Raw genomic sequence first — 27,577 nt, 5'->3', positions numbered from 1 at the left:
GTCAAAACAGCCTTTTACAAAAGTCTCCTCCACCGCTGGCGCTCTCAAAATAAACTTGACGTCAGCGTCCACGCTGAGCGTCTGAGCAGAAACCTCTTCATCACATGGTGTGGTGCAGACAGGAGTCCTACCTTGGTCTTGTGTCCACTGATGAGACGGATGCTTGTGTTGTCCACCCAGTTAATGTACCAGAGGGTGCCTGCTGTGGTGCCAACGATTCCTATGTTCATCTGTCCATCAAAGGCAGCACTGACCATTGTCCCGTCTAGCTTTATTTCCTGCTCCAACAGCACCTGGGCCCTGCTGATTGACAATCACAACCAACCAGTGAGAACTGAGCAGCCATTAACTGGAGAGACGACTAGACGATGACTAGATGATGGTTGCAGAAAGATTTTTGTCAAGCAAGCTCTACGACAGTGAAAATATGACATAAAAATATGAAAATATGTGTCATATTCAACATTATAAAAGTTTTAATATACTATAACACATCGTAATGTGATAATTATCCATGTTTGTCATACAACCTATACCTATTTGGAGATATATTTGAATTATTCATTGCAAACTTTCATGATTTCTTTTTAAAACCAATGTTACATAGCACTTGGAAAAACAACAAGAAAAAAATTAAAAGAACAAATCCTTAAAATGAGTATAAAAATAATTGATTATGATTTAGATTGTTCAGGGGAGCCGCTGCGCATTTTCTTCTTTCTTTTTTTTTTCTCCCCAATTGTATCTGGCCAATTACCCCACTCTTCCGAGTTTTCCCGGTCGCTGCTCCACCCCCTCACATGCCTCCTCCGATACATGTGGAGTCGCCAGCCGCTTCTTTTCACCTGACAGTGAGGAGTTTCGCCAGGGGGACGTAGTGCGTGGGAGGCTCACGCTATTCCCCCAGTTCCCCCTCCCGCCTGAACAGGTGCCCTGACCGACAGGATGAGGCGCTAGTGCAGCAACCAGGACACATACCCACATCCGGCTTCCCACCTGCAGACACGGCCAACTGTGTCTGTAGGGACGCCCGACCAAGCCGGAGGTAAGCCGCGCATTTCTAATAAGCTCAAGTTAATTCAAATTCTTAAGCAGACTTGCCACTTGCTGCTCCCAATGGAGCCGTGCTATAAGAAAACTACAGTCTTTAACTGAAGTAACCAAAGTGCAGCAAAAGACTGCTGAGTGAGAATGCTTCCTCATCTCCTGAGGATTCAAAAATCGTGTGTGCGTCATTCTCCAGACCAACAGCGAGCCACTGTAATTACACTGCACTGTCTGCACTGACAGCATACCTGGAGCCACATTTCTGAAATGAAACGTTCAAGGTGCCTTCTGAAAATAATAGTCACCAATGCCTTGAAAATAAAAACCAAAAGGTAGGTGTGAGTAAGCCACTTAAGCTTACTGACCAGTTCAGAGTTATTCAAACACCCAAGCTTAAAAAGAACAATTTAATTACTTTTACTTCATTTGCATAATGATTCATCAATAATCATTTCTAATGGAGAACTTCAGGCAGAAAACAAATATCCATGATGGGTATCTACCACTCTGACACAGCGGACCAAAAAGACAGGAATGAGCGCTTTGAATCCTGCAAACCTATCCTTCATGCTGGAGACTTCTGTCCTAGGCCTCAGGTCCTGCACAGCCTCCACCCTCCACAGCTGCAGCTGACGGGTGTTACTACCTGTCAAGAGCCGGCTCCCTCGACACAACAGCACACCTGTACGAAGACAGTGTTTCAATGCAGATCCGATTAACACAAACATTGCAAGAACCAAATGGCTCGCCACACAGACCCACAAAGTTCTACAAAACCCAAACTGGTTGTGGTCTATAGTTTAAGACCTTTAATCAGGGAGCTAGAAGCTTTTGCAATGGATACGTCCAGTGGCTGCGAGTATATCTTCAATCACATTTCACTAATGAAATGTTATGTGTGTGATTAATATGCAAAAGCAACGTGTGCATGTTTTTTTTCTGTGCCTAAACACCAATTTTCCAATCAAGAACACTATATCAAAACTGTATAACAGCTTATCTTGTGTTAAAACACAACTTTTTGGTGATTTTTCTTTGCGTGTGGACCACTGCAACTGAACTGTCAGGAATATGTGTGACTCTTAACATATTTTAACAACGGGTGTTTGTTGTATGTACCAATCTCTCCCTGGTCAGCCTCCCAGGTCATGAAGCAGCATTGTGTGTGGCAGTCCCAGGCACACACCTGTCCTCGGTTGGTGGCGGTGAAAAGGATAGACATGGAGTTGTAGCATAGTGCAGTCAGTTCGACATCGCCCACCTCTGCTGGGGTGCTCGCCCTCTGGACCTGCAAGGGTGTAAAGATGGGTCAACGCTTAGGCCGTGTGTCCACCAGAGATCTGTACAGTAGAAAAGCACTACCTGCATTTTATCACAGAAAGTTGAATCAGTTTATCTGGACACAGCATTTATTTACAGAAACGTTTCATCCTTTATCTTAAGTGACCTCTTCAGTCTCAGCTGACTGCAGGTATCCCCACCGTTATAAACAACACAGTGGCATAACAACCCAAAACAACCATCGGTTTCATATGCAAATTGCCGTAACCATTAACTAGAGTTACAATGGCCGTGTCAGGGTGCAAACTACGAGGGAGCTGGAGGGACCTTAGTAAGACACGAGCTCCCCTGAAAATATGATTTGTGAAATTTGGGGGGGGGGGTATCTCTAAAATATTGACAATATGCTATGCACTTCTATTTTTCTGTGTCTTCATCATCATGGATCATGTGTAAAATTACACTATTATTGATGCATGATTCATATGAGGATCACTAATTCACCTTTAATAAAGATACTGGCATGCACACAATTCTTGCCATTGCCATCGAAGCGTGGCGGCACAATCAGAAAAAAACAAACTTGAGTTTTTGGGGAAAACGCCTCATCAGCATCGCCACAGATGGGGCTTCAGTTCTCACTGGCAAATCCACTGGAGTGATTGCAAGGCTTAAACGTAACTCCCCAAACAGTCAGTCCATACATTGTCTGGCCCACCGCCTTGAATGGGCAGTCCTTGACTCTCTCAAAGAGGTTGCTGGATGTAACCACTTCCAGTTTTTTTTATCTCCAAGCTGTACTCTCTGTACCACCAGTATGCAAAGAATGCGAGATTGCTTGAAGAAGCAGCTGCAGATCTAAATATGCTAATTTTGAGAATCAGACAGATATTCAACATCAGGTGGGTGGCGAGTAGTTTTAATAGTGTAAAAGCAGTCTGGAATAGCTACCCTGCTTTAGCGCGCCACTTCAAAACAGCAAGCGAGGATCTCGCAGTGACACCGAGGGGAAGAAATTCCTGGGGCTACACAAACACCTCACCAACTCTGGGTTTTTACTGGATTTGGCTTGCATGAAAGACATACTCCCTGAGCTGCAGGGCCTCTCACTGAAACTTCAGCAGAGACATGTCTCTAGGATGCTGGTCGCCACATTCAGCAGACTATTGATATACTGAAAGCCATGAAAGCGAGTAGAGGTAAATTCACACTGAGGACCAAACAGCGCATGTCCCTGGGCCTGTTTAAAGATGCTGAACTCCTTGAGGGCAGGGGCAAGATTAACTGGAGTCAGTTTTATCAATCTGTGATTGACAGTCTCACAAAGCGAATGCCAGAATCAGACCTTGTCCAGATGCTGAAACCTCTGGATTAACTGATTATTTAATATTAGGTTGCTGTTGTTGAATTCATGGTTCAGCTTATCCAGATGATATGGAACTGCAAGACAACAAAGCCAGGCGGCGTTACATGAGTCAAAATACATTTATTTTGAGTCTTTTCAATGAACAGATCATTCAGATTGCTTTGTTAAGGCTCTTGTTTTTACGTGCCTAACAGAGCGCATTCCTAACAAAATGGTGCCCCGTCGCAACACACAACGCGGGTGGCATACCTTCACATTTCCTATATATCAGATGTGCTGACATAAAGCCAAGTACACCTACATGCTTGCAGCTATAAATGTTTCTTTGCAACAAGAGTCAGCCCTTTCTTTGAGGCACACGCAAGCACCCCCTGGTAAAAAAAAAAAGTGAGCTCCCCTGAAAACCATGGTTTAGTTTGCACACTGGGCAATGTGTACTATTCACAGAGGATTGGGGAATGGTTGCAATCACAGCATTGTAAGATGGCGACAGATGTACTTTTAGCCCCGCCCCCTTTTAAAGACTACATCGTGAGCATTTGTTCCAAAGATCAAACTATTTCAAATTTTGCCGAACCAGTACAAGTACTAGTGGAAGTGGCTGTTCTAGTAGTACCAGTTGTAGTAGTACAACCAATAGAAGTAGTAGTACTAGTAGTTGGAGTAGTTGTAGTGGTGATAGCACCTGTGGTATTAGCATTCGTAATAGCAGCAGTAGTAGTAATTATAGTAGTAGCAATACAAATAGTAGTAGTATTTCAGTGAGCTTACAATAGTTACCTTGACTTCTACGCCTAGACCCTGGGTGCTGAAGTGGCAGAACAGCACCCCCTGGCTGCCCACGCAGGCCAGCTGGTTGGCTGCTGAGGGGCTGAATGCAGCTTCATGAAGAGGGCTTGATGAACTAACATTGGTCAGCAGCTGGAAGGTCCTGCTGCTCCATAGCGCCACCTCCGGATCAGAGTAGTCCCCTGCAGGAGTAGAGGGTTCAACATCCAGTGCTGACGTCATTAAAAGCAGCAATTTTTTGTTTTTATTTTTTGATCAGCTGTGGCTACCTCTCCTGCTCAAGTTAGAAATCTGAAGTGGGTTAAAGCAAAAATCCTAGTTTTTGTTTAAAAGGACACCTTTTCGCATAAAAAGTGATTTTTTTTGTCAGTGATAAATGATATGAATAAGAACATTTGTTTGCATGTAAAACTCGGGATTGTAGCTTTAAATACAGTACTTTGAATAGCTACTGTTGCATACATGCTCTTGCGCTCAGCTGTAAACCAGTAAATTTTTCAACCTCTTCATCAGTCATAAGCAACCATAGCTAATGTTATGCTATGCCAAAAGCACATCTGTATCACCATGCTGAAAATGCTAATTTTTCGCTTGTATTCTTATTGATATACTGTCCATCCTAAATAATCCAACAAGGGTGTTTCATCTCATCTCACATCCAAAGAGGACTTCAGAGGACCTCACTGACCAACGGAGAGGAAGAAGTTGTCGTCCCTGGAATAGGCGAGGCTCTGCACTGCCCCCCTGTGGTAGGAGATGGAGTTTTGACAGGTTCCACTCTGGACATTCCATATGCAAATAAGGCTCCTGGAGCCTCTGCTGCCACCGGCTGCTGATACCAGTTTCTGGGAGGAAGAGAACACAGACCTTGAGCTACAGGAGATCTCAGCCAGATTTCTATCCAGTTCCAAAAAAAATTTGGTTGTATAAAATGAATATGGATATGTTTTTCTCGTGACGGCAGAGCAGAGCTTTGAATGCTGCTCACCTTACAGGAGCCTAGGCTAAATTTGGAGGTTTGCGGATTGGGTTCGGTTGGTTAATAAACGCATATTTTAGTGGATCGGGTGGGGTGAACTGGCTCTTGTAATGGCTCAGGCGGGTACAGGTGTTAAAAAAACCCTGACCCAAGTCTGCGGTGGTGTAGCGGTCTAAGCATCGGCTTTGGGTCGATGCAGTTGCCCACTGGGGACCGGGGTTCGTGCCTCGGTCTCGTCAGATCCGACTATGGCCGGACTCGATGAGGCAGCAATCATTGGCAACGCTGTCTTCGGGAGGGGGGCGGAGTCGGCTTGTGTTAGTCACATGAATGCGTCTCTGTGTGTGTCGGAAAAAAGCAGTGGTTCGGCCTGGATTCGCATTGTCACGGAAGTGGTGAGGCGTCTCCTTTGAGACTGCTGGCCGGAGAGATGCAGTTGGCGAACGCATGCAGTATGAGGGTGGGTGTTTGAATTAAAATAGGGAGCGATTGGCCACTAACTTGGGAGAAAAAGGGAAAAATCAGAAATAAATTTAGAAGGAAAAAAAAAACCCTGACCCACACATCACCAGTACACGGCAATATTCTTTTTCCCCGATCTGACCACAGCTGAGAAAAAGCAACTGTTACCATAAAAACATTTACCTCAGACAAAAAATGGTGGCTGCCCTCGACAGTTGAGTGTGTTTTTAAGTCAATACAAAGCGCCACTAATTTGAGGTGTCCGTATTTAGCAAGCTGACTGACGTTTCAAATTAAACATTGCAAGTGTCTGTCATAATCCCCACCAGGGTGGTGAGTTTTGACTAATAGCATCCTCTTTTGATTGACAGAATATGAATTTCCAATGGTATAAATTTAAAGAAACATGCATGATTAGTCTCAATTATGTGTTGAGCTATTCTCTGAGAATACCAGAGGACTGAGGTACAACAGTTTATGCCCTACAATAGGGATGAGGTTTAACAGTACTCAGCTATAGAGGTGTTAAGCTCAAGGTTAAAAAAGACACAGTAACATGTAAAGTACAGTTACTACAAGCAATAATATGAAGCAAATCTTCACACAAAAAAAAAAAAAAGCAAACGATGTAAGCCAGTAGAGAAATGTGGCTAAACTAGCAAATCAGACTCAAAGGCTGGGGAGTAAAAGTGACCAGCACTTTTGGAGTAAGGATGTCTCACAGCTGCTGTTCAGACGGGTGTTTACACTCTTTATGATGAGAAGACTTTTTTGTGACATTGTGTTCCTGACATGAGAAGGTCACCTGTGCATCATTTGTGATGGCCAGGCAAGAGATTTCCTCTGAGTGGCCTGTCAGATGTCTCTGACTTCCTGTGTGAAGGTTCTCCATCACCAGCACAGAGCCACATGAGTATGCAAACAAGCCTGACATGGAGGTGAAAAATAATAATGAAAATATATCTGTATTGCTTCCAAGATCACTTTTCAAAAACACTTTTACACGGTGCTGAACAAAACAGTTTTCTCAAGATTTTTTAAAAAGCAAATAGGCCTGAAACAAACAATAGTAGAGGCAAGGCATTACCTGTGTCTGGACTCCACACCATGTTACCGCGTCCATTTCCATTGTAGCCAATCACTGCTTTCAAACTCAAGCCCTCCTCTCCCAGCTGGGGAGCTGCAGCAGTCTGGGTTGGAGAGACATTCTAAAAGTGATTATTCTACAATGGACAGCAAATCAACCATTCAATCAAACAACTAACTGACCAAATACTTATCCACCTATCAACTCATGTTTGTTTATCCAGCTACACTTGCAAGTCAATGAATCCAGCAAAATATGTCAATGTGTCCATCTACTTACAACTAACAATCATTCAGTCATACATCCATCCATTATCCGAACCACTTATCCTATTCTCAGGGTTGCGGGTAATGCTGGAGCCTATCCCAGCAGTCACTGGGTGGCAGGCGGGGAGACACCCTGGGCAGGCCGTCAGACTATCACACAGGGCCGACATACACACATACACCCACACACAGTCATACCTAGGGACAATTTAGAATGGCCGATAAACCTGACCTACATGTCTTTGGACTGTGGGAGGAAACCGGAGCCCCCAGAGGAAACCCACGCAGACACGGGGAGAACATGGAAAGTCCACACAGAGGACAACCCGGGACGACCACCAAGGTTGGACTACCCTGGGGCTCAAACCCAGGACCTTCTTGCTGTGAGGCGACCGCGCTAACTACTGTGCCACCGTGCCGCCAATCATTCATCAACATTCATCATTCAATCAATCATAACATAAATGATTGTTTATGCACCGACAACACCTCTACACTTTCGAGTATTTCATTATACTTCTACCTACAAGTTAATAACAACTGCACATAAGAATATGCTGTGTACCTCAAGGAGGGAAGAGGTCTTGAAACGTTGGTTAAAGTGCCGATAGCAGTCTGGACGTACAGGCTTCTTTTCCTTTAAGTCAACTAAATCTGACAGGAAAATGAAATCAACAGAAGCATCAGACAGAGAAAACTCACCTCAGCCACCAAGACAACAAGTAGGAACGTGACACGTGTCAAACACGCATTCACTGTCATTGAGTGGGTTCACTGTCACTGTGTGAATGTAAAGCCCTATTAGACTGTAATTTAGGGCTGTAACTGTAATTTAGGGCTGTAGAAGTAAACACGGCTATTAAAAATGTAATAGCTTGCTCTTCTAATACTTCCTGTCACTGCCCAAAGGTAGCAGCGACAGTCCTCAAACCAGCATATCTGATGATTTTTTTCCACCTGTTTTTGTATTTTTGACCCCCCCTCCCTTTTTTCTCCCCAGTTGTACTTGGCCAATTACCCCAATCTTCCGAGACGTCTCAGTCGTTGCTCCACCCCCTCTGTCGATCCGGGGAGGGCCGCAGACTACCACATGCCTCCTCTCATACATGTGGAGTCACCAGCCACTTCTTTTCACCTGACAGTGAGGAGTTTCGCCAGGGGGATGTAGCGCATGGGAGGATCACGCTATTCCCCCCAGTTCCCCCTCCCCCCTTAACAGGTGCCCCAACTTACCAGAGGAGGCGCTAGTGCAGCGACCAGGACATACCCACATCCGGCTTCCCACCCGCAGACATGGCCAGTTGTGTCTGTACGGACGCCCGACCAAGCTGGAGGTAACACAGGGATTCGAATCGGAGTTCCCTGTGTTGGTAGGCAACAGAATAGACCGCCACGCCAACCAGACGCCCATATTTTTGTATTTTCTCGTTTTCGTTTTTACAGAACAGTTAGAGGGGCAATACTGTTTGCCATCCTGTTGGAGTTAGCGGTAAGCTATTCTCATGTTTGTATTACATAAACTGCTTCTGGTTCACTGTATCTGGGCACTTTTCATTCAGGTTCAAAAAACAGAGAGAAACCAGACTAAGACATTTACTGACACGAATAAAACGAAAGACTGACCAAAAACTAGCGCCCTAATTATGTTACGGTGACTCCGATTTTCAACTTTTCCTGATAAAGGAAATCAGATAAAGTCATTGACATGACCATTTCTGAAGTCATAGTAATGCGTTTATCAGTTTATGATTGAATTATTAGTCTGCAGGTAAACACAGTCACTGCAGGGTATCTACCATTGTCACTGTCTCTGTTCTGTCTGCTGTGTGCAGAAGAGGAGGCAGTCAGCTCTGTGACTTTGAGGAAGGAGACAGCAGGCGCTGGGTTTCGAGAGGGGCCTGGAGCGGAGTCTGGGACTGACTGCGACAGCTCCAGGTCATCACAGAGAGACAAGGAAGCCAAAGCTGCAGGAGGGAAACAGGAGAGAGCAAAATAAATATAATTCAATTCAATAACACCAATCGCATAATTAACAATTTTTGATCCTGGTGTAATTCGGTTTTGACAGAAAAGCATAAATCTATAGCAAAATACATGTACGCAGTTTCAGCTCTGTTTTAAGTTCTGGTTATGGCTGAAATGTTTCATTTTATATCATAATCAGTGGGCATGAATTTTTATTTCCATCGCTCAAGAGCCTTGGTCAAGGGTGCTTCAATATTTTGAGCTGGGGTAGAGGGGAAGACTTCCCCCAATTGGGATTTGAACCAGTGACCCTCCATTCTCAAACCCACGTTAGCTTCATTTGATCTCCAATCAGAAACCATGTGACAAGAAATTCAAGCGGACTCAGTAAAGATGGCCCAGAGAAGCTCACCTTCTTGGTCGGCCTGGTCCATGGGGCTGATGTCCAGCTGCGGCGGGGGTGAGGAGGGGAGGGGAGCCATCTGTCGGGGCATCCCATTGGACAGCAGTATTCTATTCCCGCCTGGCTCCGGTCGAGTCTTCGGTGCTGTTGTACAGACAAAGAAGCTGTTAGCGATCTCAACAATTTACATCAGGTTAAACTACAGTGTTGTGAGTGGATTTACCTGATGTGGGAGGTGAGATTGAACACACTTTGGCTGGTGAGCTGTGAATAAATCAGTGTGAGAATCTGTTTTATTTACCAGCTTATATCACACAAAATCTGTACAGAAACAGATAGGTAGAGAGAGAGATGGAGAGAATGACAGGCAGATGGAGACACAGAGGCATAAAGAGTGACAGACAGACTTAACACAAATCTTTAAAAGTAATTTTGCTGTTCCAGTGATTAACCCACCAAGATGGACAAACGGCGCATGGAACATGCAGCGCTGAAAGTACATAGGATTTAAAACACGTAACATGTTTCAATCAAAACAGTCAGCAAGTAATCTGGGTCCTTACTGGCTATCAGTCATAGAGTCTGGTGGGTCTGCAAGGAAGTCCCAGAAGAATATGGCATCTCCCACGGAGACTACTCCCAGCTGGTCCGGTGTGAAGCTAGCCTGACGGATTGGCTGACTGTGGCCTCTAAACATCTGGTTCAGACACAGCACATATTATATTTACATGTGAGGGTTTACAGATAAATAAATACAAATATTGGCAGCCACACCAACATGTACCCTTGCTCTGCTGAATGACAGAAGCTAAGCAGGTGTGGGCTTGGCTAGTACTTGGATGGGAGACCTCCTGGGAAAATGAGTTGCTGCTGGAAGTGGTGTTGGTGAGCTAGTAGGGGGCAGTTTTCCCTCTGGTCCTAATAAAAAATAAATAAATCCCAGAGCAGCGACGGGGACACTGTGCCGTAGGAGATGCCATCCTTCGGAAGAGACACTAAACCGAAGTCCTGACTCACTTTGGTCATTAAAAGATCCCATGGCACTTATCGCAAAGAATAGGGGGTCCCCTGGTATCCTGGCAAAAAAAAAAAATATTCCCAGCTTGGCTCTCTCCATCTGGCCACCTAATCATCCCCTGTGTAACTGGCTCAATGATTCCTCCCTCTCCACCTCAAGCTGATGTGTGGTGAGCGTTCTAGCACAAAATGGCTGTCGTGCATCACCCAGGTGGGTGCTACACAATGGTGGTGGTTGAAGTGAGTTTTCACCCATCAATGTAAAGTGCTCTGGGTATCTAGATAAAGCGCTATATAAATGTAATCCATTATTATATTATTATCATTATTATTATAAAGAAAAGCAGCCTTGATTGTTTTTCAAACCTTGGCTTTGCACCACATTCAGTTTTCAATCTGTATGTTGAAAAAAAAAATCTTTCAGAGTACTTCCAAGTTCAGTCAAAATTCTACACAAATTCTTGAGCAATTCATACTCTAAGTATTTGAGCTAGCACTGCTGACTTAAAGAGAGACTGACATGCCCTTTCCGAACACATTTTTTAACACTGGGAGTTTGAATCACAACCCGAAAATAGGTGTGGTTTTATGAATTCAAAGCTATTGGCTACTGTCTTCCTGGGTGGGTGGCGCTCGGTACCGCTCGTCACTTGTTATTTACAAAAAATGTCGCATAGTGAGAGCGAGAGGGAGATCCTCTGCGAGGATTACAGTTTCGAGGAGGAGGATTCGGTGATACAAATAACTGTTGGATAGATGATAGATATTTAGATAAATAGATAGATAGATAAATAGATAGACAGATAGATAGATAGATAGCAATACGTCGTAGCAAGATCGATAATAAAGTCTCAGCAAAATAGCACAAACTCGAGCCAAGCAGCTAGCAGGAGGGGGTGAAAGAACGGCTTCTCGGTGGTTTTATTCCATCTCACTATGGACACATCCTATATGCAAATTGACTGGTGTCTATGTGTTCACCGGCACAATTTGTCATTGGACATCATCTATAGTTAATCACAGATCTCTCTCGAGTGGCCTCAGATGTGCTGTTTTGGCCACTGAATTTCTCCGTGGTCACATTCCAACTGAGAACATAGCCTATCAATAGGAATTTTCAGATTTTGATGTCAGTATCACTTTAATGTCAGCGCAGACTAACAGCCAAGTCAGAAATCCATGTAAGTCCATTGTGGGTTACCTGTGAGTTGACATCCAGCCGCATGTTATAATCCCACACTTTCATGTCCCCGTGTCCAGCGGTCAGCAGGAATTGACCGTCAGCACTCACCGCCAGCGAGGAGAACTGCTGTTTGTGCACCTTGGACACCTTAGTGAAGATGGACAATGATTCAACCCACGAGCACTGCCATCATGAAATGCACACCAAAGCTTCTCCCAGAGAGCGACCAAAATGCTGACACGTGATCGCATTCGGTGACGAAGATTATCAGACAAGTACTGGCAGAGACTGAACGATATCCATGTTGAGTTTGACTACCAGTCACATCCTCTCTTTTCCATTTATAAGTTCATGTTTGTAATATCCACCTCTTCACAGCTCATCTTACATGTGTTGGTTGAAAGTGTTGGTGAATGACTGACAACAACCTGGAGGGTCTGCTGTTTTTATCAAACCACCAGAATTTCGAAATGTCTTTGGATTTATCAGATGAATTCAGTTCAATTCCATTTAAGCAAGGGCAATGAATTAATAGACATCACTGGATATTTTAGACACATGCATAATGCACAACATATCCAATATCATCAGTGGTAGTGATAGGTATCCCAAATAGAAGTGTGTGTGTGTGTGTGTGTGTGTGTGTGTGTGTGTGTGTGTGTGTGTGTGTGTGTGTGTGTGTGTGTGGGAGGGGGCATTCATACTATCACTCCTGCTTTTTATTCAAAATTATTGTTATGATGTTGACATTTAGCATTTAATTATTGTTATTTCTAGTTGTTGACTTGTACATCACCACCTCTCTGAGCTCTTGAGAACACAGTCATCCAATTTGGAGGGAAGATCACTGACAGGGGAGGTGAGTAAGGCGTCTGTGTCATGGATAGATGGATGGACGGACATACACTACAATTATTTACAGCCTCACATGCACTGCTGACGGCTTACATGTCAATGAATCTGTATTTTAAAAAATGGAACTTTAAAGTAATGTTAGGAAACTGAATTTGGTCTTTATTGGACTCAAGTTTCTACTTTGACTCTTTCAATCTAAAAGATTTAAATCATTAGGACTCTTTCCAAAGTTATATTCTGGTGGCACTCATCTCTGCCCACGGAAGGAGGTTGGCGCCATTACCTGTCGGAGCAGACGGCCTGTCTTGGTGCTGACCCAGAGGATCTTGTTAGAGGAGGTGGCAACCAGCAGGTGAGCAGAGGAGGTCGGGGAGAAGCAGACTTTCAGGGCAGAATCCAGACTGGTGCTCTCTATATCCAGGATGCCCACATCCACACGGAGCAGCTACCAGAGTGGAAACCGCCAGAATAATGTTGCCGCGACAACCAAGGAATGACAAGATTAAAGTTTAGGATTGACAAGGTGGAATGTACCTCATCCAGAGAATGAGCATCAGCTATGGTGACGATGAACTCCGTGGGCCCAATAAAAGCCAGAGAGCGGCCATCACTGCTCACCGTGAGAGTGCATGGAGCACGCTCAGTACCGCGTGCCACCACATTACCTGGGTAACAGGAGAGTCACACAGAAGACTTGAAGTTAACCACGTCATAAACACACTTCAACTTTTTGTGAAAACAATTTTGGCTCAAAACACGGCTCAGCATTGGTCTGTTAGACAGACTAACTAGCAAAAGACAACAACAGTCAATCAGACAATCAGACTTGCTATCGAAAGTCCTTTAATTTATCATTCGCTGCTTCTGCTTTGAAACAACCTTTTTTTTTGTATTTACGAGGACACAAGTGTGACATTTTTATAAATGGTCTTTAACTGTCACCTCTGTAGCCAAATGGTTAGAGCACACATGGCCACATGGTCACAACCATCGCTGGTTCGAATCCAGCCGGTGACCTTTGTTGCATGTCTTACCCTCTTTCTCTCTCTCCCCATTTCCTGTCTACCTCCACTGTGACTAGCTAATAAAAAAGTATGAAAATACCAAATAGAATTATAAAAACAAATCTTTTACTGTAGCTAGGGGGAATAGCGTGATCCTCCCATGCGCTATGTCCCCCTGGCGAAACTCCTCACTGTCAGGTGAAAAGAAGCGGCTGGCGACTCCACATGTATCGGAGGAGACATGTGGTAGTCTGCAGCTTTCCCCGGCTCGGCAGAGGGGGTGGAGCAGCAACCGGCACGGCTCAGACGAGTGGGGTAATTGGCTGGATATAATTGGGGAGAAAAAGGGGGAAACAATGAAAAAATAAAGTAAAATTGTGTGTGCGTGTGTATGTTTACATGCGTGTCAGTGTGTTGTGTGGGTGTATTGGTGTGTCAGTGTATGCCTGTTTAATTGTACATGTGTCTGTATGTGTATGTTCATGTATATCCATGTGTATTTGAGTGTGTCGTTGTTTGCAAGTGTACATGACTGTGAAGATGTGTGTGTGTGTGTGTGTGTGTGTGTGTGTGTGTGTGTGTGTGCGCATGTCTTTCTGTGTATGCGCCTGTACATACAATGGCTTCAGAAAGTATTCAGACCCCTTCACTTTTTGCACACTATTGTGTTATACATTTAATTTTAAATGGATAAAACTGCCATTTTTGCCCATCAACCTACACTAAATAAATAATGATAAAGTGCAAACCATGGCTTTAGAGATTTTTTGAAAATTTATTAAAAACCTGAAATCTGTTATTTTCACAAGTGTCAGACCCTTTGCTGTGGCACAAATTGTGGTCAGGTGCATCCTGTTTGCTTTAATTATCTGTGAGAGTGTCTAGAACTTGTTTGGAGTCCACCTAAGTTAAATTGAATTGACTGGACTTAGTTTAGAAAGGCACACACCTGTGTGTGTGTGTGTGTGTGTGTGTGTGTGTGTATGTGTGTGTGTATATATATATATATATATATATATATATATATATATATATATATATATATATATATATATATATATATAAGGTCCCATAATTCACACTGCATGTCAGGCCAAAAACCAAGCCATTAAGTCCAAGGACCTCTTTGAGGTATAGATCAGGGCTTGGGTAGAAAACCATTTCTAAAGCTTTCAGTGTTGCCAGGAGCATAGTGCCTATAGTGCCTCAATAACTGTGAAATGGGAGAAGTTTGGAACCACCAGGACTCTTCCTAGAGTTGACCACCTGGCCGAACTGAGTAATCAGGCAAGAAGGGCCTTGGTCAGGGAGGTGATCAAGAACCTAACAGTCACTCTAACAGAGCTTTGGAAATCCTCTGTAGAGATGCAAGAGCCTGCCAGAAGGACGACCATCTCAGCAGCACTCCATCAATCAGGCCTTTATGGTAGAGTGGCTCGACGAAAGCCACTCGAGTGAAAGGTAGAAAGGTATGCCAAATGGCATTTAAAGGACTCAGAGCACGAGGAAAAATTGAACTCTTTGGGCAGAACTCCAAGCACCATGTCTGGCAGTCATGCTATGGGGGTGCTTCTCAGTGGCAGGGACAAGGAAACTGGTCCGAATTGAGGGCAGGACAAATGCAGCCAAATACAGAAAGGTCCTTAAAGAAAACCTGCTCCAGAATGCATACAACCTCAGACTGGGGCGACGGTTAACCTTTCAGCATGACAATGACCTGAAACATACAGCTAAGACAATGCTGGAGTGGCTTTGGGGCAAGTCTCTAACTGTCCTTGAGTGGCCCAGCCAAAGCCCAGACTTAGACCACATAGAATGTCTGTGGAACAACCTGAAGAAGGCAGTCCACAGATGCTTCCCATCCAATCTGATGGAGCTTGAGAGGATCTGTCAGGAAGACTGGGATAAACTGCCCAAATCCAGCTAGGCAAAACTTAAAGAGACTTACCCCAAAAGACTTGAAGTTGTATTACAGTTTTGAATAATTAATTAAGGGTCTGATCCTGAATTAAGGGTCTGAATACTTATATACTTATATAAATGAGAGTTCAGTTTTTGATTTCTAATAAATTTGCAAAAAATTTCTACAAACATATTTTTACTTTGTCATTATGGGTTATTGAGTGTACACTGATGAGCAAAAATGGCAGTGTTATCCATTTAGAATTAAATCTACAACACAAAAAAGTGTGCAAAAAGTGACGGGGCCTGAATACTTTATGAAGCCACGGTATACGAGTGTGTTTGTGTGTACCCAGTATTCTGACCACATGGTAGTCTTCCTCAGAGGAATCATAGAGCACCAATGAGCCCATGGATCCTGCGCTGAACATCGAATCTCCATCTGGAGAGAAAGCAAGGCCCACCACTTCACCTCTGTGCTGTCTGGAAAACACACACACACACACACACACACACACACACACACACACACACACACACACACACACACACCCCTAATCAGTTCCTATCTTGAACACTGGCCATCCCCTGTGCAATCAAAGAGGAAGTGGTCATTAACAACAAATTTTTTTTTAATTTATTTCTGATTTTTCCCTTTTTTCTCCCAATTTAGTGGCCAATTGATCCCTATTTTAATTCAAACACCCACCCTCGTATTGCATGCGTTCGCCAACTGCATCTCTCCGGCCGGCAGTCTCGAAGGAGACGCCTCCCCACTTTTGTGACAAGGCGAATCCAAGCCGAACCACTGTTTTCCCGACACACACAGAGACGCATTCACATGACGAACACAAGCCGACTCCGCCCCCCTCCCGAAGACAGCGTTGCCAATGATTGCTGCTTCATCGAGTCCGGCCATAGTCGGATCTGACGAGACCGGGGCGCGAACCCCAGTCCCCAGTGGGCAACTGCATCGACACCAAGCCGATGCTTAGACCGCTACGCCACCGCGGACGTTCAACAATTTTTCTTTATTCTACTTTAAACTGCTCTTTAAAAAGCAGGTAGCAAAGTAATGAAGAAAATTAAGAAAAGTCCATTTAAATGAATAGTGGGGTTTTATTTTTATAGACAATATTTTGTGTTGAAAGGCTTGAAAGTTTAACTAGTGGCAAAATTGCCATACAAAAAAGAAGAAGAAGTTTGGAACTAAAAAAAACGTTAAATTTTCTTCCTTGAAATTTAACTCTGTCAATGCCAGTTGTGGGTATTTGTGTTTAAATTTGTTAACCAGTTTTCAAAATTTCTCACAATTTCTGAGTTAATGCTAGTATCACAGATGCTTTGAATCTGATGCAAAACCAGATTTAATATTTTATTCACATGGCTGCGTTTGGGGCTTTGGAAGTGTATAGTCAGATATGTGCCATCACTTCCAATGCAGTGTGGCTGGGTACCACAGGGCCAGCGGCACCTGGCTAGACCGGGAAATGAGCCAGTCATCAAGATGCAGCATGTGACTGTACCTTCCTCTGAGCGTCTACTCCATACCATTAAACCTGTTGCTATCCAAGAAAACGGCTACATCTGGATATGGGAAGTCAGATTATGGATGGCTGGGGATCTGAACCCACAACTCCCTCTCCATGAGGGACAAAACCTAAGCAATAAGCCAGCGTACTGCCCACAGCAAACAATCAATTCAATAAATCAGTTAAGCATTTGATTTTTTCTTTACCTTAGAAGCTCTCTCTACACACACACACACACTTGCTGGTTGTCCATCGTATCCGATGATGACCATCTTCTCCTATTTGTGAGTCCTTTGGTGGTTGAATAGTCCGATCCTGGATGCACAGTTGCGACTGCAGGCTGGGCATGTAAAAGTGGTGCTGGGGGGGAGGGGGCAGGGGTAGCTTTGCGAGCATGTCTCTTTGCACGCTTTGCGACACGGTGTTGTGTGCACTGGTTTTCCATATACTTCACTCCCTGTGAGATGTGAACCCTTTGAACTGCTTCTTCTGCCCACCAGCAGTGCGTTGACCAAGGTGTAGTTGGCTGTAGAGGACTTTACATGGGAGTCGTCAGCTGGGCGTGTGAATGACATGGCCAAGCCACCTGAGTTGATGGTGGTTTAGGGTAGACTCCACGCTGTAACTGCCTGCCCGTTCCAACACCTCTGTGTGTGGCACTCTGTCCTCCCAAGTAATGCCGAGGATCCTCTGGAGACATCTCACATGGAGGACCTCCAGGCTTCTGAGATGGTGGCTGTAGATGGTCCGTGCCTCACATCCACAGAGTAGTGTGGAGATGCACACCACTCTGTAAACAAGCACTTTGATGTGGAGACTGAGGTTGCTATTGTGGAAAACCTTTCTCCTTAGATGACCAAAAGATGTTGAGGCTTGTTTGAGGCTGGTTTCAATTTGGTGGTAGAAATTACTCATCCTCTGTCTTGCAACCCATTCATTGAACAACTAAAAAAATACCGTTTGTCATTAAGAGAAAAGAGTTCTTATAAACCCAAAACCAAAAAAAAAACAATTTAGTGCAGAAAAAGAGGTAACTAGAATGTAAATAAATTCTTTAATGGAAACGTTAACCTCCAGGTTCTTTTGAACCTACTTGTGTTCAGCCAGCTGATTAGCAGTGGCGACGTCAAAGACCCTGACCGCGCCGGTTCTGAACCCACAACAGAACACCTGCAGGCTGGGGTGGAACGCCACTGCACAGGGCCGGTCCTCTGAGACAAAGTCATACAGCTGTGGAGTGAAGGCAAGTGTAGATATTCAGTTGCACACAAAACAAAACTGATCCAATCACTTCAATTTCACAAAAACATTGATGGTTCTCATCTGTTGACCTTTTTAGTCAAGGTCTTCTTTCATTCTCAAAATGATCAGTGGACAACAGAGGACCAGCCAAACAAAAAGGACATAAGCAGGGGCGTCCAGGTAGCGTAGCGGTCTATTCCATTGCCTACCAACACGGGGATTGCTGGTTCGAATCCCCGCGTTACCTCCGGCTTGGGCGGGTGTCCCTGCAGACACAACTGGCCGTGTCTGCGGGTGGGAAGGCAGATGTGGGCATGTGTCCTGGTTGCCGCACTAGCGCCTCCTCTGGTCGGTCGGGGTGCCTGTTCAGGGGAACTGGGGGGAAATAGTGTGATCCTCCCACACGCTATGTCCCCCTGGTGAAATTCCTCACTGTCAGGTGAAAAGAAGCAGCTCCACATGTATTGGAGGAGACATGTGGTAGAGTCTGCAGCCCTCCCCGGATTGGCAGAGGGGGTGGAGCAACGACCGAGACAGCTCAGAAGAGTGGGATAATTGGCCAAGTACACTTGGGGAGAAAGGGGGGGGGGGTCAAACAAAAGGACATAAGCAGTAGGAGTTACTGTCATTAAAAAGCAAACATGATGAGTAAACCACTTTCAAGCCAGTTTTAGTTCTTGAAACTAAAATATCGTTGCAGCCGTGACGTTTTGCCCTGTGAGGTTGAAAACAATGTTTTTTTAGGCAGAATTTTTCAAAATTCATTTACATACTTTTCAGAATATATTTTCTGGCAAAAAAGAACATATGCCAACAAACTGCTATAATAGGGTCAAGTGAGGCACCGCAGCTTCTAAACAGTAAGAAGTTATTTAAATAGATATCACAGTAGTTTACGGACACCACCTCCTGAGAGGAAAGAAGAGAGGATAATTTGGAAATGGGGGCTATGTGTAGGAGCACTGTAAACACAAAAACCAGCCATTTTGGAGGCAATCTGCTGTCTCCATTTTCCTACAATATCAAGAGTTCTAGAAAAGCTGTGAATCTGCTGTGTGGAAGCTCAAATCTCACTGTTGCCTGCTTGGTTACCCCACAAATGAAGTCAATCACTGCTTTCTCGTTCCATTATACACACCACGAGCTGAGATGTACTAGAAACTGCTGGTATGTGCAATGTGCAAAACCAATTGTTTCCTTTTTAGCTCTGCCTCTGTTTCCCCTGCAGAAGAGTTACAGTGAATAAATGTTTGTGGTATCTCTAAGATGGAACGATAAACAACATAACTATGTGGCCTGAAAGCCACCATGACCATGACGTCAAGGCTGACACTTAAATTCAAAACGGATATCAATGGCACATAGTATGTGATTTGACGTCTTGTGTGTGTTTAATTAACCTGCTGCAGAGAGTCCATGTGCCAGACGCGCACAGTGCCATCATGAGAGGCTGTGGTCAGGTGCCGGCGGACTCCATCGATGCTGAACCCAAGCACAGTGTCCGTGTGTGACCTCATCAGTGTGTTGTAGCCGCGGCTGCTAATGTCCAGGTAGCCCAGGTTACCGGTGGTGGTGGCTGCCAGAACCTGCAGGCCGTCATCTGAGATTGACACCAGGCTCACAGGTCCCTCGTGTTCTGGGAATCAGTGACATCACTTTAAGTGACACGCCTAATGCCCAACATATATTCATTTTACTGTTCACCCTTTTGTTGGTTTATTTATGCTCTTTATTTGGGTTTTGCAAAGCATTTGGTAGAAGTTGATTTGAAAAGTGCTCGATAACAGGATCTGTGTTGAGGATGTGCGCAAGCTCTTCTAGAGACAGAACACCAGGAAGACACCAGGCCTGGATGGCGTGTCACCCTCCTGTCTGAAAGTCTGTGCTGACCAGCTGGCCCCCATTTTCACACTGATCTTCAACAGATCACTGGAACTGTGTGACATCTCCTCCACTATCACCCCGGTCCCCAAGAAACCCCGTATCACAGGATTAAATGACTACAGGCCCATTGCCCTAACGTCTGTGGTCATGAAATCCTTCAAGAGACTAGTGTTGGCCCACCTGAAGGAAATCACAGGCCCTCGGCTCAACCCCCTGCAGTTTGCCTTCTGAGCAATCAGGTATGTGGAGGATGCAGTCAACATGGGATTGCACTACATCTTCCAACACCTTGACTCCCCAGGGACATATGCAAGGGTCCTGTTTGTAGATTTCAGCTCAGTGTTCAACACCATCGTCCCAGATATCCTCTATTCCAAACTCACCCAGCTCACTGTACCAGCCCCCATCTGCCAGTGGATTAAAAACTTCCTGACAGACAGGAGGCAGCTGGTGAGGCTGGGGAAAAATCACATCCAGCACCTGAACAATCAGCACTGGTGCCCCCCAGGGACGTGTGCTCTCCCCTCTACTCTTTTCCTGCTACACAAATGACTGCAACTCAGGTGACCCCTCTGTTAAACTCCTGAAGTTTGATGACACAACCATCATTGGCCTTATCCGGGATGGTGACAAGTCTGCTTTAAGATAGGAGGTTGAAAACAGCTGGCCCTCTGGTACGTCCATAATAACTTGGAGCTGAACATACTCAGAACAATGGCGATGACAGTGGACTTCAGGAGGAGTCCCCCAACACTGCCCCCCTCACTATACTCAACAGCATGGTGTCTGTGGTGAAAACCTAGATTTCTGGGTTCCACAACCTCCCAGGACCTAAGGTGGGCATACAACATAGTCACAATCATCAAAAAGGCCAAGCAGAGGATGCGCTTTCTCTGTCAGCTCAAGGAGTTCAACCTGCCTCAGGAACTGCTGATTCAGTTCTACACTGCAATAGTCCAGTTTGTCCTCTGCACATCCATCACCGCCTGGTTTGGATCAGCCACCAAACAGGAGAGGGACAGACTACTATAGACAGTTAAGTCTGCAGAGAAAATCATTGGTGCCAACCTGCCCTCCATTCAGGACTTACACACCTCCAGACTCAGGAAACGGGCAGGCAACGTCACTGCAGACCCATCACACCCTGGTCACAACCTGTTCCAACTCCTCCCCTCTGGTAGGCGCTACAGAGCACCGTACACCAAAACAACCAGATATAAAACCATTTTTTTTCGCAGGCTGCCATTCAAATGAACGCTTAACATTGTCAAATAAATCCAGCCATTTTGTATATACTGTACTGCAGTCTCTCCCATGTGTATAAAGAATAGGTTCCCCCTTTTTTTTTTTAACCCGGACCTCATTAAAAAGTTGTCTGACATCACTTAGAATCATAAAGACTTCAGTACTGAGAAACTTGCCACTTTACCGAATCTGGCTTTTGAAACAACTCAATGGGGCAATTGCATACAAAAGCCATGATCTATCTGCTTTTTTAAACGGGAGGCTCACTGCACAGTTAAAAATATCTTCATTTGTTTTTTTTCTTCGGAATATGTTTTGAATATGAGTGAAATCTGATATGCCTGCAAGCTTCCCAATATATCAACGTTTTTGAAGGCTCAAGCATTTTCCCCCATTGGACTGCACTGAAGCCCAGTGAGAAGTTTTAAGTTTCCCAAAACTGTAGCAATTCATTCTGTTTTTGTGTAGAAGATTCTAAATGAGGCACGGTGGTGCAGTGGTTAGCGTGGTTGCCTCACAGCAACAAGGTCCTGGGTTTGAGTCCCGGGGTAGTCCAACCTTGGGGGTCATCCCAGGTCATCCTCTGTGTGGAGTTTGCTCGTTCCCCCCCGTGTCTGCGTGGGTTTCCTCCGGCTGCCCCGGTTTCTTCCCATAGTCAAAAGACATGTAGGTCAGGTGAATCGGCCATACTACATTGTCTCTAGGTGTGAATGTGTGTGTGTGTGGGCCCTGCAATGGCCTGGCGGCCTATCCAGGGTGTCTCCCCGTCTGCTCCCCAATGACTGCTGGGATAGGCTCCAGCATCCAACGACCCTGAGAGCAGGATAAGCGGCTTGGATAATAGATGGATGTACTGTACATTGTACGTATACTGGTACGCTCTGTCATGTCCATCTACCTCGAGCATGTATGCAAGTAACCTGCTAACATTTATTTCAGCATCTCTGATATATTCTCTGCACCATCGCACTTTATCACCTCTTATTTTGCCTGTATAAGTCAATCCCTGTGTATATATCTGAAGATTGTTGTGTTGTAGTGTTGTTATTCTATGTTAAGTACACTGAGAGAGCCATGAAACCGGAGTCAAATTCCGTGCAAACCTACCTAGCCAATAAACATGATTCTGATAAGCTGAACAGTAAAAGTGTATTATTTCTATTATTATTATAAGGATTATAAGGATTTTCCTTATGTCTCTTTAAACAATAACATTTGAATAAGTTGAAAACCCACATCCAAACAACTCGCATGTAATCTTTTTAGCCACAGCCATCAGTAACATCCTGACTGTCATTTCCTTTTAAGGTAAACCCCCACTGCAAGCCTACCTCAGACAAGGTTTTACAAAATTTTACAGCAGTTCTTACATCTATCAGATGAAGACTGGGGGGGGATCAGTACCAGAGAAAGCAATGAAAATAAAACAGGAAAAAGGAATGGAAGGTAGAAACAAAAAATGATCCCTGTACCCAGTTTTGTAAGATCAGATCAAAGTGAAGACTGACAGGAAGTGTTAGCATGCCAGCATGTTAGCACAGTGGCATGCTAGCGTATTAACAAGTGAACATCAGTATATTAGCATGCTGTCTCTCAGTGGTAATCAGGCCCTGCTCTTCCTACCAGCCTCCAGGAAGACACTGGAAAAGTCGAGTGGCCAGAGTCGCAGGAAGCCGTCCTCAGAGCCTGTGGCACAGAACGCCGATGATACACAGATGCTGTTGATGGCGATACCTGGCCCCACACACACACACACACACACACACACACAATCATCAAAGGCCCGTCATACAAAAATTGCAAAGTCCACTGGGATTTCTTTGTGTGTTTGTGTGTCTGTGTATATGTGGGACATGTGTGTATACACAGTAGGTGTGTGGCTGTGTCATGTATTTTTAAATGTGAGCAACCTCCTTTGTTTTCCTGAGTGTGTCTATGTGCGTGTACATACACTGTATGTATATGATTAATCCAAATTTCTTTTGTTATCTTTTTTGAATTCCACCTTACCCATTCCCCGTTAGTCAGTTCTGAGAGCCCACCTGCGTTAAAGGTCAATTTCTTGCGGCGCCGCCCATTGCTCTGCTGTGCCGGCTGCAACCTCCTGACGTTCTTTAAAACCACCCTGCTGTAGTCAATCTCCAGAACGTGACCACTACGACTGCTGACAAATCTGTGGAGGAACAGAGAAGCAGTACTTTTATTAATCCCCGTGGGGAAATTCAGGGTCAGGGGCACAGGCAGGAGTATTAACCTATGCATGTCTTTTGATGGTGGGTGGAAAATGGAGCACCCAGAGGAAACCCACACAGACACGGGGAGAACACACAAACTCCACACACAAAGGACCTGTGAGGCAACAGTGCTAACCAATGGCCCACCGTGCTGCCCAAGATTTGTACAACTCATTACAATGCTTAAATGTGGCAGCCACTGCCCATCTCTCTGTGTCTGTATTGAGCAGATTTAGTATGAATTCAAACTTTCTGACACACAGCTGATGTGAATGGTTTTCAGCACGCCATATGTGCTCAAAGGGAAAGCCTTGACTCACAGTGTGCGGTCATCAGGCAGGCAGTCGGCAAGGTGTCCCTCGTCAAAGGCCAAGTCAGTGAATTCCAGCGAGTGGTACTCACCCAAGTCAACGGGGCAGGAGCGCAGCGCCTGGTTACGCACACGCCATAGTCGTATATTGTCACGACCACAGGACACCATACTGAAAGCACATGCCACACACAAACCAAGATCTAATATTCCATTACAACCATGTGCCCGTTTAACAGTCAAGTCAATTTTATTTGTATAGCCTAATATCACAAATTACAAATTCGCCTGCCTGAAAAGACCTGGATAGAGGGCCTCATGTGGTAATGTCTACTAGGTAGGGGTCATGAGCTTCGAATTTTCAAATAGTAATTAAATTATGAATAATCCAATAGTTTTATGCGACTATCATCTTGTCTTATAAAAAATATTTTCCCTTGTGGCACGTTCAGCTCATCTTATTTCCGCAAGAGGGCAGTATAGCGTTTGCTACAGCGTTTTATGGGGAAGGTGGCCCAGCAAATATTGAATAGTATTTTTGCTTGAAACGCACATCCCTAGTAATGTCAAGCTGAAAATGACCGGTGGGTACCGTGTGTCATCAAATGAGGCCACCTTCATGGTCTGGATGTCCACATCTGTGTGCACTTTGGCCAAGACTGATACCTGTCCCCCTCTATGGACATGAGAAGTGTTCCACACGACCACCATCTGTCCAGGGTTCAGCGAGAGACATCAGTGACAGACAGACTTATAAACCTTCCACTAACACCCAACACAGCCAGTTTGGCTCTGCCCCCCCCCCACACACACTATGAATTATAGGTAATTACCATTCATGGTGCTTACCGTCTTACTGTGGCTGTCCTTACCGACGCCACACAGAACACCACCACTGTACGAGAAGCTTTGAGGGGCAAGCAGAGGGGAAGAGATGGAGAAATACAACCAAGGTATCAGCGAAGTCTCAGTATAAAGCAAAACAAAACAAAAGGAGTGGACTCTCTCCCTCTTTCCCTCTCTCTGAGTTTGTGTGTTTGTGGATTTGTGGCACTTTTGTGGGACTGTGGGTGAGTGTGTGTTTCTATTTTGTGTTTTTATCTGTATGTGTGTGTGTGTTCTGTGGCTCTCTGCATGTATCTGTGCGTGAGTGCGGGCATGTGAACATTTATGTTTCTGTGTGCCTGAATTTGTATGTGGATAGATGGGTTTCTGTTAGCATCTGTGTGTGTGTGTTGGTGTGTACATGTGGATAGATGTATGCATTTCTGTTAATGTTTCCATGTATGTATGTGTATTCGTAAGTATGTGGACAGAGGTATGCACTTCTGGGGCGTCCGGATGGCGTGGCGGTCTATTCTGTTGCCTACCAACATGGGGATCAGCGGTTCGAATCCCCATGCTACCTCCGGCTTGGTCGGGCGTCCCTACAGACACAATTGGCACGTGTCTGCGGGTGGTAAGCCGGATGAGGGTATGTGCCCTGGTTGCTGCACTAGCGCCTCCTCTGGTCGGTCGGCGCGCCTTTTCAGGGGGGAGGGGGAACTGGGGGGGGGGTATAGCATGATCCTCCCATGCGCTACACCCCCCTGGTGAAACTCCTCACTGCCAGGTGAAAAGAAGTGGCTGGTGACTCCACATGTATCGGAGGAGGCATGTGGTAGTCTGCAGCCCTCCCTAGACCGGCAGAGGGGGTGGAGCAGCGACCGGGACCACTCGGAGGAGTTGGGTAATTGACCGGATACAATTGGGGAGAAAAAGGGGAGAAAAAAATCCAAAAAAAAAAAAGGAAAAAGATATAGGCACTTCTGTTAGTATTTCTATATATATATGTGTTAGTGCAAGTACATAGATGTATGTGTTTCTCTTAGTGTGTCTATGTGTGTGTGTCTATCTGTCTAGGTGTGTGTGTTTAATCAGTCACCTGAGTGAAGAAAGAGAGTGAGCATGGGTCCTGAACATGGTCAGGCAGTTGCCTTTGAAGAAGTCCCACACTCGGACAACACTGTGCTTCCCAGTCTGACCTGAGGCTAGCACAGTGGTGTTGCCGTCAAACGCCAGTGCGGACACCTACGTTGATAAAACACACAAATACAGAACGTTGTCTGTCACTGTTAAACAGCAAAGAACATCTATTTCTACTGGCCAATTTGCACACAGTAAATGGAATTTTTCATTTTCCACACACATTGGATATAAAAGTCAACACACCCCTGTTCAAATGGCAGGCTTTTGTGATGTAAAAAAAAAAATTAAACCAAGATAAATCATGTCAGAATATTTTCCACTTTTCATGTGAAATTGCAGCCTATAGAAATAACGTGAAAAACAATCAGAAACATTTCAGGGAAAATAAAGAAAAATACAAAACTTACAATAACCTGGTTGCATAAGTGTGCACACCCGTTTATATTTGGGGATGTGGTTATGTTCAGAATTAACCAGTCACATTCAAATTCATGTTAAATAGTAGTCAGTAGACACTTGCCATCAATTTAAGTGCCTCTGTTTAACCCTAAATAAAGTTTAACTGTTCCAGTAGGTCGGCCCTGTGATGGACTGGCGGCTTGTCCAGGGTGCCTCCCGCCTGCTGCCCAGTGACTGCTGGGATAGGCTCCAGCATCCTGTGACCCCAATTGGGATAAGTGGCTTGGATAATGAATGGATGGATGTTTGAGTAGGATTTTCCTGACATCTTGGTTGCATCCAACTGCAAAAGCCATGGTCCACGAACAGCTTGTAAAGCATGAATGGGATCTCACTGTTGAACGGTATTAATCAGGAGAGGGGTAAAGAAATCTCCGTGGCATTAGATATCCTATGTACCATAGTGAAGATGATCAACAAGTGGAGGAAATATGGCACAACAGTGACATTACCAAGACCAGGATGTCCCTCCAAAACTGATGAAAAGACGAGGAGAAAAGTGGCCAAGAGGCCTACAGCAACATGAAGGGAGCTGCAGGGATTTCTGGCATGTACTGGTTGTTCCATGTGACTTCAATCTCCTTTATTCTTCATATGTCTGGAGTATGGGATAGGGTGGCAATTCAGGAGTCTTTTCACACAAAAAAGCATCCAAGCCCAGCTACATTTTGCAAAAAGATATATCCAGTCTCCCAAAACCAAGAGGGAAAATCTGTTATGGTCTGATGAGACCAAGGGTGAACTTTCTGGCCATAATTCCAACAGGTATGCTTGCACAGCACAGTACATCACCAGAAGAACAGCACACCCATGGTGAAGCATGGTGGTGGCAGCATCAGGCTTTGAGGCTGCTTTTCTTCAGCTGGAACTGGGGCTTTAGGGAATCATGAATAGCTCCAAATACCAGTCCATTTTGGTGCAAAACCTTCAGGCTTCTGCTAGAAAGCTGAAGATGAAGTGGAATTTCCCCTTTCAGCATGACAACGACCCAAAGCATACATCCAAATCAACAAAAGAATGACTTCACCAAAAGAAGATCAGTGTTTTGGAAAGACCCAGTCAGAGCCCAGACCTGAATCCAATAGAAAATCTGTGGG

General features: G+C 44.8%; 1 protein-coding gene across 1 annotated transcript in view; it reads right to left on the bottom strand.

The window, feature by feature from the left end:
* wdr90 (WD repeat domain 90) overlaps nucleotides 1–27,577 on the bottom strand; it is a 44,999-nt gene that overhangs the window by 4,694 nt on the left and 12,728 nt on the right. The window contains exons 13-36 of the mRNA XM_056297068.1: nucleotides 25,978–26,123; nucleotides 24,903–24,960; nucleotides 24,646–24,764; nucleotides 24,064–24,225; nucleotides 23,552–23,682; nucleotides 23,133–23,243; nucleotides 19,781–20,016; nucleotides 18,232–18,368; nucleotides 15,959–16,089; nucleotides 13,235–13,365; nucleotides 12,984–13,145; nucleotides 11,864–11,992; nucleotides 10,209–10,342; nucleotides 9,869–9,909; nucleotides 9,655–9,789; nucleotides 9,074–9,241; nucleotides 7,843–7,931; nucleotides 7,012–7,114; nucleotides 6,730–6,851; nucleotides 5,172–5,328; nucleotides 4,475–4,665; nucleotides 2,167–2,335; nucleotides 1,606–1,729; nucleotides 132–303 (exon numbers count right to left, since the gene is read on the bottom strand). Coding sequence (XP_056153043.1) covers nucleotides 132–303; nucleotides 1,606–1,729; nucleotides 2,167–2,335; nucleotides 4,475–4,665; nucleotides 5,172–5,328; nucleotides 6,730–6,851; nucleotides 7,012–7,114; nucleotides 7,843–7,931; nucleotides 9,074–9,241; nucleotides 9,655–9,789; nucleotides 9,869–9,909; nucleotides 10,209–10,342; nucleotides 11,864–11,992; nucleotides 12,984–13,145; nucleotides 13,235–13,365; nucleotides 15,959–16,089; nucleotides 18,232–18,368; nucleotides 19,781–20,016; nucleotides 23,133–23,243; nucleotides 23,552–23,682; nucleotides 24,064–24,225; nucleotides 24,646–24,764; nucleotides 24,903–24,960; nucleotides 25,978–26,123 — 3,258 coding nt within the window. The remainder of the gene's footprint in view (nucleotides 1–131; nucleotides 304–1,605; nucleotides 1,730–2,166; nucleotides 2,336–4,474; nucleotides 4,666–5,171; nucleotides 5,329–6,729; nucleotides 6,852–7,011; nucleotides 7,115–7,842; nucleotides 7,932–9,073; nucleotides 9,242–9,654; nucleotides 9,790–9,868; nucleotides 9,910–10,208; nucleotides 10,343–11,863; nucleotides 11,993–12,983; nucleotides 13,146–13,234; nucleotides 13,366–15,958; nucleotides 16,090–18,231; nucleotides 18,369–19,780; nucleotides 20,017–23,132; nucleotides 23,244–23,551; nucleotides 23,683–24,063; nucleotides 24,226–24,645; nucleotides 24,765–24,902; nucleotides 24,961–25,977; nucleotides 26,124–27,577) is intronic.

The sequence above is a fragment of the Lampris incognitus genome, chromosome 17 (assembly GCF_029633865.1).
Source record: "Lampris incognitus isolate fLamInc1 chromosome 17, fLamInc1.hap2, whole genome shotgun sequence".
Taxonomy (NCBI): domain Eukaryota; kingdom Metazoa; phylum Chordata; class Actinopteri; order Lampriformes; family Lampridae; genus Lampris; species Lampris incognitus.
The sequence above is the reverse complement of the archived record's forward strand: the minus strand, read 5'-3'. Positions and strand labels throughout refer to the sequence as shown.